This window comes from Notothenia rossii (genome assembly GCF_949606895.1).
Source record: "Notothenia rossii genome assembly, chromosome: 6".
Classification (NCBI taxonomy): Eukaryota; Metazoa; Chordata; class Actinopteri; order Perciformes; family Nototheniidae; genus Notothenia; species Notothenia rossii.
Genome location: NC_136909.1, coordinates 640217 through 655216, shown reverse-complemented (window position 1 = coordinate 655216; position 15000 = coordinate 640217). Strand labels below are relative to the sequence as shown.

General features: G+C 47.0%; 2 protein-coding genes across 3 annotated transcripts in view; both read left to right on the top strand.

The window, feature by feature from the left end:
• The window catches only part of LOC307042661 (fibrinogen C domain-containing protein 1-like), a 14385-nt gene extending 12736 nt beyond the window's left edge, over nucleotides 1–1649 (top strand). The window contains exon 9 of the mRNA XM_079686653.1: nucleotides 1–1649. This exon is cut by the window's left edge and continues 64 nt beyond it. Within this exon, the coding sequence (XP_079542779.1) occupies nucleotides 1–190 (190 nt within the window). The 3' untranslated portion in view covers nucleotides 191–1649.
• Nucleotides 1650–3711: 2062 nt separating this feature from the next.
• Nucleotides 3712–15000, top strand: part of phf19 (PHD finger protein 19) — a 28535-nt gene continuing 17246 nt past the window's right edge. For both annotated transcript variants that reach the window (XM_079688802.1, XM_079688801.1), the window contains exons 1-4: nucleotides 3712–3870; nucleotides 4542–4719; nucleotides 11335–11416; nucleotides 11504–11611. In XM_079688802.1, the coding sequence (XP_079544928.1) occupies nucleotides 4543–4719; nucleotides 11335–11416; nucleotides 11504–11611 (367 nt within the window). In that variant the 5' untranslated portion in view covers nucleotides 3712–3870; nucleotide 4542. The remainder of the gene's footprint in view (nucleotides 3871–4541; nucleotides 4720–11334; nucleotides 11417–11503; nucleotides 11612–15000) is intronic.

Genomic DNA, 15000 nt, shown 5'->3' with positions numbered 1-15000 from the left:
AGAGAACAACTGTGCGTCGTACTATCAGGGCGCCTGGTGGTACAGGAACTGCCACACCTCCAACCTGAATGGCCAGTACCTGTCGGGAGGCCACGCCTCCTACGCTGACGGGGTGGAGTGGTCCAGCTGGACCGGCTGGCAGTACTCGCTGCGCTTCACCGAGATGAAGATCCGCCCCAAGAAACCCTAACACTGGCCTCTGACCCCGATCCTCTGACCCTGACCTCTCTGACCTCTGACCACAATCCTCTGACCCTGACCTCTCTGACCTCTGACCCCGATCCTCTCTGACCTCTGACCCCTCTGAATAGTGATGAACCCCCCCTGGTAGACGTGATCACATCTCAGGAAGATCTGCTTTGTAATGTTTTTTAGCAAATCATTGAACAAAAACTGAAGAATGAAAACCCCCCTAAAGTCACTGAGGACTCTAAACGCTGACCTTTGAGCCCCCTGTGCAGCAGTTGACCTTTGACCCCCTTGTGCAGCAGCTGACCTTTGACCCCCCTGTGCCGCAGCTGACCTTTGACCCCCCCTGTGCCGCAGCTGACTTTTGACCCCCCTGTGCCGCAGCTGACCTTTGACCCAACCTTTGCAGCAGCTGACCTTTGACCCCCCTGTGCAGCAGCTGTGTTTATATCATGTTTTCTGATGAAGATCCATTAAACAGTTTCTGAACGTCCCGCCTCCTGTCACTCATCTCTATGTCTAACATCAGCTGATCATTAAACAGTTTCTGAACGTCCCGCCTCCTGTCACTCATCTCTATGTCTAACATCAGCTGATCATTAAACAGTTTCTGAACGTCCCGCCTCCTGTCACTCATCTCTATGTCTAACATCAGCTGATCATTAAACAGTTTCTGAACGTCCCGCCTCCTGTCAATCATCTCTATGTCTAACATCAGCTGATCATTAAACAGTTTCTGAACGTCCCGCCTCCTGTCACTCATCTCTATCGTCTAACATCCTTCCTCACCCTCAAAGAGAGCAAGAGCGAGGTCATCTTTTCTGGACCCCGACCTCCAGCCTCCCAGGTTGATATTCTGGGCTCCCTCAATAAAAACATCCTCCCCTCTGTCATGAACCTTGGAGTGACCTTCAATAGCACTTTTAAATGTGATAAGCAGGTCAGCAGCGTAGTGAAGACCTGCTTTTTCAAAATATGACTATTGGCCAAGACCAAGTCGTATTTATCTGTTAAAGACCTGGAAAGGGTTATTAATGCCTTCGTAACCTCGAGACTGGATTACTGCAACGCTCTATATGCGGGTATGGACCAGGCGTCAATTAGACGCCCGCAGCTAGTGCAGAACGCAGCTGCACGTCTTCTGACTGGCCATAAAAAGCGCTTATCCACACGTACGTTATCAACACGCATATCTAAGATAGCGCTTTCTAAACCAGGCCGCCGCCACGTGAGCACGGACTTTGAGCGCACCTATGATACGTCGCCGTGACGTCGCCTGTATTCTACGTCAACCCATTCAAAATTGATGGAGGCGTTGGCGCACGTTGACACGTTAGTTCTCTGCTCAGTCAGCTTAGTTATCTGTTCTTTGGCACAAGTCACACCTTATACATCCGCGGCCAAGGTGGTGGACCGCTCCACCAGCGTCACCACCGAGTTCGAGAGCAGCGCAATGTTGTTCGCCGCCGCCTGGAAGGCACACTGGTGCACCCGGTCGGCCTGGCGGGCAACATACTGGTCTCTGGGGGCGACCAACGTAGGACGCCATCCAGCAATCAAGTTGGCCTGTTTTACCCCGAAAAACGCCGTCAGGCTCGGCTCCAGAGAAGGGGTGGCTGGGAAGCCTGCATCTGTGAACCCCTCCACCTTGGTGAGGGGAACCAATGTGTCCACCGGAGCCTTCAGGGCCCTCGGGTTCGCCACCGACCCCTCCTGGAACCTCCTGATGGCAAGATCGGGTCACTCCTGATCGTCTGCACCCGTGAGAAAACTCCGGCCATATTGTCCGGAGCACACCTCTCCTGAGCCAGGGGAACGGGGAGATTTTTGCAGGCAGCCGCCTTGCTAATAATCTCCGGCAGTTCCACTAAAATGCCACCTATCGCTGGTAGCGCTGTGGCGGCGGAGAAGAGAACCGTGCGTTCGGCCGCCAACCTGGCACCCTGCTCCGACTCTGTCTCCCCCGTCTGGGGGAGAGGAGGGAGGGGGGAACCGAACGGTGAACCGTGGAGGAAGTTGCTGAAGAAAAGAGGGAGCGGATTGTCGGGCCTCCTTCCTACTTATACCAGAAGGGAGGCCGAGGGTGGGGCCCACCTCGCGGGTGGGCGCGGACTAAAAAGTGTTTTCAGTGCTGCGCGGGTGCGCAGGGGGATTACCCAATAGCGATAGCCGTAGAGGGCGAAGCCATATACGAAATAGAACAGTGTGAATGTGGAGCTAAAGCCATGTCCAGACATTAACCAGTTCAAGAGGAAATACAGAGAAATGATTTTCTCGAGGTACAGGGATGGGGAGGGTGTTTGACTGTGTGTGTGTATATATGTGTGAGTATGTAGGTGTGTATATGTATGTGTGCATATATGTATATCAGTGTATGTATGTGTATGTACATGTTTATATCAGTATATGTCAATCAACAGATAAAGCAGATTAATAATACTAATAATATCAATAATAATGCATACAAATTATAATTATTATAGATATAGCTACATAAATCATTTAGGGACACAAGGGGGTGAGATTAAATAAATTATACTTCTTCTCACTCCTTTTCAAACACTAGATGTGGCACTGTTTATGTTGCTAATGCTGCTGTTGTTGTTGTTGTTGTTGTTGTTGTAAATGTCAGGCAGACAGACACTGTTAGGGTGTTAGGGAGGCGTGTGGCGCAGTGGTCTAGTGCGTTGGTGTTGGGATCAGGGGAGCACAGGTTCAAACCCCACTGCAGTCAGCATGTCATCGTGTCCCTCAGACGCTTCTCCCCAAAGTGCTCCAGTGGGGATTGCCCTCAGTATTGAGTATGTGAGTCGCTTTGGATAAAAGCGTCTAACAAGTAACATGTGATGTAGTAATGTGAGACAGGCTGTCAGAGAGACAGGCTGTCAGAGAGACAGGCTGTGGTTGTGATTCATTCCTGAACTGTCAGGGGGGTTTTGACACTTACACACACACACACACACACACACACACACACACACACACCTCTCAATTCAATAGCTTTATTAGCATGACCATAGTTACATACAGTATTGCCATCTATACACAAATACATATAAATAAACTGCCAAGAATTCTCTCTCTCTTTTGATTTCTCTTACATGACTATGCACTGCAACATTTATTTCATAATTATTTATTTTACTTGTTTGAAATAAATGTATCAATCAATTAATCAAAAATCTATCTATCAAATAAAGAGACTTGTATATGCTATATAGATATCTATATTTCGTTGTGATCGCTAGATTCCCCTTGTTTATAATATCAGCCCCCCCCGCCACATCATCTAGTGAGGTGAAACAAGGCCTCTCAGACGCTCTCCCGTTTACTGGTTTCATAAAGACTAACTCATGGACGGTAGACACACGGATTGATATCAAACTGTACTGTTTGTTGTTGAATACATTAACAAATAAACGGAGCTCTGAACGTGATGACGACAGCAGTGACGGCGGTGATGACGGTGGTGACGTCAAACGTCCTGTGATTCGCGGGAAAAGTGAAAAAATGGCGAAGAGGGAGGTTTGAAGTTCAGCGCCACGAAATCAGAGCGAGAGACCGTAAACTGTCTGTCTGCCAGCCTGTCTGTCTGCCTGCCAGCCTGTCTGCCTCTCCGCCTGTCTGTCAGCCTGTCTGTCTGCGGCTCGGGGACCGGAGGAGCACTCACCCGAGAAGAAGGTGAGGATTATTCTCTTTAAATAAAACACCGTTAGTTTCCCGAGAGAGAGAGAGAGGGGGAGGGCAGAGAGAGAGAGAGAGCAGTTTATATGTATTTGTGTATAGATTGCAATACTGTATATGGTCATGCTAATAAAGCTATTGAATTGAGAGAGGTGTGTGTGTGTGTGTGTGTGTGTGTGTGTGTGTGTGTGTGTGTGTGTGTGTGTGTGTGTGTGTGTGTGTGTGTGTGTGTGTGTGTGTGTGTGTGTGTGTGTGTGTGTGTGTGTGTGAAAACCCCCCTGACAGTTCAGGAATGAATCACAACCACAGCCTGTCTCTCTGACAGCCTGTCTCTCTGACAGCCTGTCTAACATTACTACATCACATGTTACTTGTTAGACGCTTTTATCCAAAGCGACTCACATACTCAATACTGAGGGCAATCCCCACTGGAGCACTTTGGGGAGAAGCGTCTGAGGGACACGATGACATGCTGACTGCAGTGGGGTTTGAACCTGTGCTCCCCCTGATCCCAACACCAATGCACTCCACCACTGCACCACACGCCTCCCTAACACCCTAACAGAGTGTCTGTCTGCCTACCTACCTGTCTGTCTGACAGCCTGTCTCACTGACAGCCTGTCTATCTGACCTCCTGACTCACAGAGTGCCTGTCTGTCTGTCTGCAGGATGCTGGAGGATCTGATTGGAGTGTTCTGTGACATGGAGCCTCAGGTGTCTCCTGGGGGCGGGGCCTGTCAGAGGGGGCGGGGCCTGATGGAGGGGGCCGAGTCTAGTCTGAGCGTCGGACAGTTCGTCCTCTGTCATTGGTCAGATGGGCTCTACTACCTGGGCAAGATACAGAGGGTAAGTCTGCTGTGATCTCCTGTAAGTTCTCTGTGCTCTGATTGGCTGCTGTAAGTTCTCTGTGCTCTGATTGGCTGCTGTAAGTTCTCTGTGCTCTGATTGGCTGCTGTAAGTCTCTGTGTGTGATTGGCTGCTGTAAGTCTCTCTGTGTGATTGGCTGATGTAACTCTCTGTGATTGGCTGGTTTAAGTCTGTGATTGGCTGCTGTAAGTCTATGTGCAGTGATATGCTGCTGTAAGTCTCTGTGTGTGATTGGCTGATGTAACTCTCTGTGATTGGCTCCTGTAAGTCTCTGTGATTGGCTGCTGTAAGTCTCTGCGTGTGATTGGCTGATATAACTCTCTGTGATTGGCTGGTTTAAGTCTCTGTGATATGCTGCTGTAAGTCTCTGTGTGTGATTGGCTGCTGTAAGTCCCTGTGTGTGATTGGCTGCTGTAAGTCTCTGTGTGTGATTGGCTGATGTAACTGTGCTTGACAGATGTAATTAGGCTTGTTTGAGACGAGCTGCGGCTCGCCTCAAAAGTAATCAACCAATCCGTGCCTCCCCTGACCGCACGTCGCTGACACACACCGCTGCAGTGCAGGCTCTCTGCACGGAGGAGCCGCGGAGCAGCTGCGGAGTCCGGGTGATGCTGCTCCTCCAAGGAAGAGACACATGTTCACTAAGCCAAACTATATCCGGTCACAGAGATCTGCTATTTTAAAGTAAAGTCAACACATATCGACCCTAAATATAGTCTATATTAAGAACGAGAAAAGTCTTAACATATATATCGTTTTGTGTAAACCTATGACAAATGTGTGAGGGTGATGACGTCAGAGCATCGTCCTATGTGCCAGGGATTAGCCCCGGACAGTCCCAGCCCAATTTAACCCCTGGGTATTTGAGAGGGAGCTCCTGTATGGCATTACCCCGCTGAAGCTCACCAGAGTTTAACATATTTCATAGTTCAAAGTTTTGTCAATTGTTTTGTTTATTGGTCAAATACTGGTTTCTAATGGTTTCTGAGGAGTTTTACTGGAATGAAAGAGCACAGAGTACAGAAGCAACAAAGCAGCATACTGCATTAAACCTGACCTTCACAGAGAGGTTGAAGTTCATGTGGAGAGAAGGCTTCAGTAGTCTGTCTGCACTCTGTTTAGTTTTGCTATCTTACAATCAATATAGTAAATGTGAGGTAAAGTGTGTTGCCAATGTAACCGGTTAGAACTCAAAGTTGCGATGAGGTCTTAAAATGTATGGAAAGGGTCTTAAAAAAGGTCTTAAAAGGGATTAAATTTGACTTCAGGATTCCTGCATATACCCTGAGCATGAACAGTGTGTGTGAATACACTAGATACACACAGCAGCCAGTGAGCAGTATGAACAGTGTGTGTGAATACACTAGATACACACAGCAGCCAGTGAGCAGTATGAACAGTGTGTGTGAATACACTAGATACACACAGCAGCCTGTGAGCAGTATGAACAGTGTGTGTGAATACACTAGATACACACAGCAGCCAGTGAGCAGTATGAACAGTGTGTGTGAATACACTAGATACACACAGCAGCCTGTGAGCAGTATGAACAGTGTGTATGAATACACTAGATACACACAGCAGCCAGTGAGCAGTATGAACAGTGTGTGTGAATACACTAGATACACACAGCAGCCTGTGAGCAGTATGAACAGTGTGTGTGAATACACTAGATACACACAGCTGCCTGAGAGCAGTATGAACAGTGTGTATGAATACACTAGATACACACAGCAGCCTGAGAGCAGTATGAACAGTGTGTATGAATACACTAGATACACACAGCAGGCTGAGAGCAGTATGAACAGTGTGTATGAATACACTAGATACACACAGCAGCCTGAGAGCAGTATGAACAGTGTGTATGAATACACTAGATAAACACAGCAGCCTGAGAGCAGTATGAACAGTGTGTATGAATACACTAGATACACACAGCAGCCTGTGAGCAGTATGAACAGTGTGTGTGAATACACTAGATACACACAGCAGCCAGTGAGCAGTATGAACAGTGTGTGTGAATACACTAGATACACACAGCAGCCTGTGAGCAGTATGAACAGTGTGTGTGAATACACTAGATACACACAGCAGCCTGTGAGCAGTATGAACAGTGTGTATGAATACACTAGATACACACAGCAGCCTGAGAGCAGTATGAACAGTGTGTATGAATACACTAGATACACACAGCAGGCTGAGAGCAGTATGAACAGTGTGTATGAATACACTAGATACACACAGCAGCCTGAGAGCAGTATGAACAGTGTGTATGAATACACTAGATACACACAGCAGCCTGAGAGCAGTATGAACAGTGTGTATGAATACACTAGATACACACAGCAGCCTGTGAGCAGTATGAACAGTGTGTATGAATACACTAGATACACACAGCAGCCTGAGAGCAGTATGAACAGTGTGTGTGAATACACTAGATACACACAGCAGCCTGAGAGCAGTATGAACAGTGTGTATGAATACACTAGATACACACAGCAGCCTGAGAGCAGTATGAACAGTGTGTATGAATACACTAGATACACACAGCAGCCTGAGAGCAGTATGAACAGTATGTATGAATACACTAGATACACACAGCAGCCTGAGAGCAGTATGAACAGTGTGTATGAATACACTAGATACACACAGCAGCCTGTGAGCAGTATGAACAGTGTGTGTGAATACACTAGATACACACAGCAGCCTGAGAGCAGTATGAACAGTGTGTATGAATACACTAGATACACACAGCAGCCTGAGAGCAGTATGAACAGTATGTATGAATACACTAGATACACACAGCAGCCTGAGAGCAGTATGAACAGTGTGTATGAATACACTAGATACACACAGCAGCCTGAGAGCAGTATGAACAGTGTGTATGAATACACTAGATACACACAGCAGCCTGTGAGCAGTATGAACAGTGTGTATGAATACACTAGATACACACAGCAGCCTGAGAGCAGTATGAACAGTGTGTGTGAATACACTAGATACACACAGCAGCCTGAGAGCAGTATGAACAGTGTGTATGAATACACTAGATACACACAGCAGCCTGTGAGCAGTATGAACAGTGTGTATGAATACACTAGATACACACAGCAGCCTGAGAGCAGTATGAACAGTGTGTATGAATACACTAGATACACACAGCAGCCTGAGAGCAGTATGAACAGTGTGTATGAATACACTAGATACACACAGCAGCCTGTGAGCAGTATGAACAGTGTGTATGAATACACTAGATACACACAGCAGCCTGAGAGCAGTATGAACAGTGTGTATGAATACACTAGATAAACACAGCAGCCTGAGAGCAGTATGAACAGTGTGTATGAATACACTAGATACACACAGCAGCCTGAGAGCAGTATGAACAGTGTGTATGAATACACTAGATAAACACAGCAGCCTGAGAGCAGTATGAACAGTGTGTATGAATACACTAGATACACACAGCAGCCTGTGAGCAGTATGAACAATGTGTATGAATACACTAGATAGACACAGCAGCCTGAGAGCAGTATGAACAGTGTGTATGAATACACTAGATACACACAGCAGCCTGAGAGCAGTATGAACAGTGTGTATGAATACACTAGATACACACAGCAGCCTGAGAGCAGTATGAACAGTGTGTATGAATACACTAGATACACACAGCAGCCTGAGAGCAGTATGAACAGTGTGTATGAATACACTAGATACACACAGCAGCCTGTGAGCAGTATGAACAGTGTGTATGAATACACTAGATACACACAGCAGCCTGAGAGCAGTATGAACAGTGTGTATGAATACACTAGATAAACACAGCAGCCTGAGAGCAGTATTAACAGTGTGTATGAATACACTAGATACACACAGCAGCCTGTGAGCAGTATGAACAGTGTGTATGAATACACTAGATACACACAGCAGCCTGAGAGCAGTATGAACAGTGAGGGGTATGAATACACTAGATACACACAGCAGCCTGAGAGCAGTATGAACAGTGTGTATGAATACACTAGATACACACAGCAGCCTGTGAGCAGTATGAACAGTGTGTATGAATACACTAGATAAACACAGCAGCCTGAGAGCAGTATTAACAGTGTGTATGAATACACTAGATACACACAGCAGCCTGTGAGCAGTATGAACAGTGTGTATGAATACACTAGATACACACAGCAGCCTGTGAGCAGTATGAACAGTGAGGGGTATGAATACACTAGATACACACAGCAGCCTGAGAGCAGTATGAACAGTGTGTATGAATACACTAGATACACACAGCAGCCTGAGAGCAGTATGAACAGTGTGTATGAATACACTAGATACACACAGCAGCCTGTGAGCAGTATGAACAGTGTGTATGAATACACTAGATACACACAGCAGCCTGAGAGCAGTATGAACAGTGTGTATGAATACACTAGATAAACACAGCAGCCTGAGAGCAGTATGAACAGTGTGTATGAATACACTAGATACACACAGCAGCCTGTGAGCAGTATGAACAATGTGTATGAATACACTAGATAGACACAGCAGCCTGAGAGCAGTATGAACAGTGTGTATGAATACACTAGATACACACAGCAGCCTGAGAGCAGTATGAACAGTGTGTATGAATACACTAGATACACACAGCAGCCTGAGAGCAGTATGAACAGTGTGTATGAATACACTAGATACACACAGCAGCCTGAGAGCAGTATGAACAGTGTGTATGAATACACTAGATACACACAGCAGCCTGAGAGCAGTATGAACAGTGTGTATGAATACACTAGATACACACAGCAGCCTGAGAGCAGTATGAACAGTGTGTATGAATACACTAGATAAACACAGCAGCCTGAGAGCAGTATGAACAGTGTGTATGAATACACTAGATACACACAGCAGCCTGTGAGCAGTATGAACAATGTGTATGAATACACTAGATAGACACAGCAGCCTGAGAGCAGTATGAACAGTGTGTATGAATACACTAGATACACACAGCAGCCTGAGAGCAGTATGAACAGTGTGTATGAATACACTAGATAAACACAGCAGCCTGAGAGCAGTATGAACAGTGTGTATGAATACTCTAGATACACACAGCAGCCTGAGAGCAGTATGAACAGTGTGTATGAATACACTAGATACACACAGCAGCCTGAGAGCAGTATGAACAGTGTGTATGAATACACTAGATACACACAGCAGCCTGAGAGCAGTATGAACAGTGTGTATGAATACACTAGATACACACAGCAGCCTGAGAGCAGTATGAACAGTGTGTATGAATACACTAGATACACACAGCAGCCTGAGAGCAGTATGAACAGTGTGTATGAATACACTAGATACACACAGCAGCCTGTGAGCAGTATGAACAGTGTGTATGAATACACTAGATACACACAGCAGCCTGAGAGCAGTATGAACAGTGTGTATGAATACACTAGATACACACAGCAGCCTGAGAGCAGTATGAACAGTGTGTATGAATACACTAGATACACACAGCAGCATGAGAGCAGTATGAACAGTGTGTATGAATACACTAGATACACACAGCAGCCTGAGAGCAGTATGAACAATGTGTATGAATACACTAGATACACACAGCAGCCTGAGAGCAGTATGAACAGTGTGTATGAATACACTAGATACACACAGCAGCCTGAGAGCAGTATGAACAATGTGTATGAATACACTAGATACACACAGCAGCCTGTGAGCAGTATGAACAGTGTGTATGAATACACTAGATACACACAGCAGCCTGAGAGCAGTATGAACAGTGTGTATGAATACACTAGATAGACACAGCAGCCTGAGAGCAGTATGAACAGTGTGTATGAATACACTAGATACACACAGCAGCCTGAGAGCAGTATGAACAGTGTGTATGAATACACTAGATACACACAGCAGCCTGAGAGCAGTATGAACAGTGTGTATGAATACACTAGATACACACAGCAGCCTGAGAGCAGTATGAACAGTCTGTATGAATATGCTAAGATATATAAAGTATGAAAACGCTAAGCAGTGCGAGTATAGTATAACATATATAGATATTAATTTCATGATGATAAACATTGTGGAACAATGATGAAAATGTGAATGGAAGTGGTGACGTAAAACTGACACAAAACAACAACAAACTTTTGCTGAGCCAATTGGAGAGCTTCATCAGCAGCACGGGGTAAAACCCACCAATGAGCGCTCAGCTGGAGATACCAGCGAGTCGTCTCCCATCAAGCATTCCGCTTCCACAGCCCGTGGAGAGGAACTGCGCCGCCTCGCTCTCAAGTCTGCGGGCGTCTTTGTCCCGCGAGATTTCAACGTCTCATGTGGGCGAGCCTCCAGAGCAAGTCGGACAAAATGACGAACCATCATGCAACGCACTAGCAAGACGTTGATCGAAATTGCGCAGGTCTGCGCAGGTCTCGCTTGTCTCAAACAAGCCTAGTCTCTGTGCTGTGATATGCTGCTGTAAGTCTCTGTGTGTGATTGGTTGATGTAAGTTCTCTGTGTGTGATTGGTTGATGTAAGTTCTCTGTGTGTGATTGGTTGATGTACGTTCTCTGTGATTGACAGGTGAGCCCCCCCCGGCTGAGCTGCTTCGTCACGTTTGAAGACAACTCAAAGTTCTGGGTCCTCTGGAAGGATATCCAACACGGTGAGAGACAGACAGGTAGAGAGACAGACAAGTAGACAACGCTCCCCTCTGGCTGTCACTCACACTCTTTGTCCAATCACATTTCAGCTGGCGTGCCGGGGGAGGAGCCTAGCTGCTCCGTGTGTCAGGAGGCAGAGACACACTCTCACAGCCAATCAGAAAACAGGATCCTCATCTGTGGGAAGTGTGGCATCGGTGAGTGAGACAGTCAGTGAGACAGTCAGTGAGACAGGCAGTGAGACAGGCAGTGAGACAGGCAGTGAGACAGGCAGTGAGAGTTTGTAGAGAAAACTTAAAGAGCATCTTGCAGGTATTTTTTTTTCTACATTTATTCTTAAACTTGCTTGAAAATTACAATTAAAAAAGTGAGTGCAGGATTTGATATGTTTTAGAGACATAAGGAATTCAGAGGGAAAGGAGCAATTTTGAGCTCTGCTCTTAAAAACGGCTTTTTTTTAAGGTCATACTTCAAACGCGTCATATTACATCACGCAGGGGACACATCTCCACTCTCTGACCGCGGGTATAGTTAGTAGTTGCGTTGAGTAGAGCGGTTGTGTTTTAGTGAGCTGGTATTTTTCGGTAGTTTTACATTGTATTCCACCATTTGTAATCATGGTGCAGTATTGTGTTTGTGCAGGTTGCACAAACTCCAGCCTGTCAGGACATCGAGTCCACAGTAAAAAGGACCGGAGCTAGCGTTGGTTCCTGGGTGCGTTGTGCATCCACCTCCCTGCAGCACATACTCTCCACAGCTTTATCAGGAAACCCTATTACTTCTCTCCCCCCCCCCCCCCCTTCACTGCTCTCTCTCTCTCCCCTCCGGTACACGGCACTGTAGACATAGTGTGGAGTTGCATTAGGTGACCCTGTGGTGGCTGTACTGCTCCAGCCGTCTCCTTTGTGTTTGTTTCCCCCTGTCTGTGTTGTTTGTGTGTGCGTGGTGGCTGTCACTCCTGGCTCCCGGCTCAACCTCCACTCACCTGCTGCAATCAGCTGTGCACCCTCCCCGACTACACACCTGCTTTCCATCAAGCCATTTACAACGGCATATCAACGGAGGCTCCACAACCTTTCTCCGCCAGATCGTCAAGTATCAGCCGTATCTCTCTCTCTCCTCCGGTACACAGCACCGTAGTGTGGAGTTGCATTAGGTAACGAGAGATACGGCTGATACTCGCGCATTAGTTTCTGTTATGGATCAGTATCAACAGTCCTGCCAGTAACGTTACCATATTATCAATGCTACGTTAGTTATAGCCTGATATATGATAGCTAACTTTACAATGTTGTGATGTGACGTTAGCTAACATTCTGTAGCTAACGCCGGTCACTCACCAAGACAGCTGCTCTGTTCTCCACTGGTTCTCCTCACACCACAGCTCCATTTCTCTCCCATGGCCGTTATTTCTTCTAATCCTTGGCTGCTCCTGGTCTCTTGGACGCCTAGCAGGCTCATCATTATAAGGTTGTGGTCCGTCATATGCATTTGAATATTCATGTTCAACTTCTTCTGTGTCTTCTGTGTCGAAACTAGCATTGGGATCCATGTTTATTAATACGTTACACCGGCCGCTCTCCCCCTTGTGTCCCCCGTGTTACGTCACACGCGGGAGGTCACGTGCCGAGGCTTTTTTATGCGGAAGTGAAAATGTCTTACTAAAACGACGCCAGATGTCACTGTAGTGTATATTTCTGTATATCTTTTTTAAAATCTAGTGTATTCATCATTTTCCTACACATTTATTCACTGGTGTCTTTAACCTGGAAGTTGCTCTTTAAGCAATAGCTCACTTCAGGCCGTGGTATAAGCTCATTATATCACAGCTAAAGGGGTTAAACCACGCCCCTTAGCTGTGATATAATGAGCATATACCACGGCCTGAAGTGAGCTATTGCTTTTATAAAACGGCTACCAAGTGTGGCAATATGAAAGAAAAATATACACTCTAATTTAAATAGTTTTTATTAGTAAATAATGATATTCAAAATAAAATAGTCCCTCCGTTGCCTTCTGCACGAAAAATAGTGCAAGGTGGTTGCTATGCAACAACACTAACAGCTAGCGAACATATTAGACAGATTAAAGTGTATGTTGCTGTTTAATAACATGCATGCAAATTAGTCGCTTTTCGGCACCTCCCGTTATTTAACGCTGATTTGGGTGAATTGTGTAATTCGTGGAGAACCGAAGAGTTTTCGTTTTGGGGTTGGGGACAGACGGACGGACAACTTCTCACTTAAAAAAAGAAGAAGAAATCTAGACCGCAAAATAATTAAACAAGCGAGTGCCTGTTTTTCCTGGCCAATGACAGGTTCCTTGAACACAACACGAGCTTAACGTGTTTTCACCATAGGTCTTCACGTGGTTATGTCTCGTCTGAAAGGAGTGCTGACGGAGAGCACCGGAACGCCGCTCCAGCTCTTCAGATATTGCAGTACCCATAAGGAGCCGTACACATGCCGCAGTGTTTGCGTGGCTGTGTCTTTAGTTGTAAGCACAGTGGCGATCTGTTGTTAGCATCTGGTTAGCTAGCTATGCTAACGAATTTAAAGAGCTTTTCTCCAACCAGGTGGAAGAGAGCTCTCTCCTGAGAGGCTCACATAACCTCAGCTCAGTGAGGTTCAGGCGCACCTTGATATGATCATTATAGTTACAGAGCTCTCAAGTCTCACGCATTTCACTCCATTCACACGCTCACACGCCACACCTTGTATTTCTCACGCAGAGATTTCCTTCCAGGGTACCGCCCACCAAGGTGCGCCGCAATTTAGTAAACAAACTAGGCTTGTTTGAGACGCGTGCACTCCACTAGCACCCCATCCCCCCCCCCCCGTTGACTTTCGCGATACAGAGGGCTTCATACTCCACTAGCACCCCCCCCCCACCCCGTTGACATTCGCGATACAGAGGGCTTCATACTACACTAGCACACACCCCCCCCACCCCGTTGACATTCGCGATACAGAGGGCTTCATACTCCACTAGCACCCCATCCCCCCACCCCCCGTTGACATTCGCGATACAGAGGGCTTCATACTCCACTAGCACCCCCCCCCCACCCCGTTGACATTCGCGATACAGAGGGCTTCATACTCCACTAGCACCCCATCCCCCCACCCCCCGTTGACATTCGCGATACAGAGGGCTTCATACTCCACTAGCACCCCCCCCCCCACCCCGTTGACATTCGCGATACAGAGGGCTTCATACTCCACTAGCACCCCCCCACCCCACCCCGTTGACATTCGCGATACAGAGGGCTTCATACTCCACTAGCACCCCCCCACCCCACCCCGTTGACATTCGCGATACAGAGGGCTTCATACTCCACTAGCACCCCCCCACCCCACCCCGTTGACATTCGCGATACAGAGGGCTTCATACTCCACTAGCACCCCCCCCCCACCCCGTTGACATTCGCGATACAGAGGGCTTCATACTCCACTAGCACCCCATCCCCCCACCCCCCGTTGACATTCGCGATACAGAGGGCTTCATACTACACTAGCACCCCCCCCCCCACCCCGTTGACATTCGCGATACAGAGGGCTTCATACTCCACTAGCACCCCCCCCCCCCA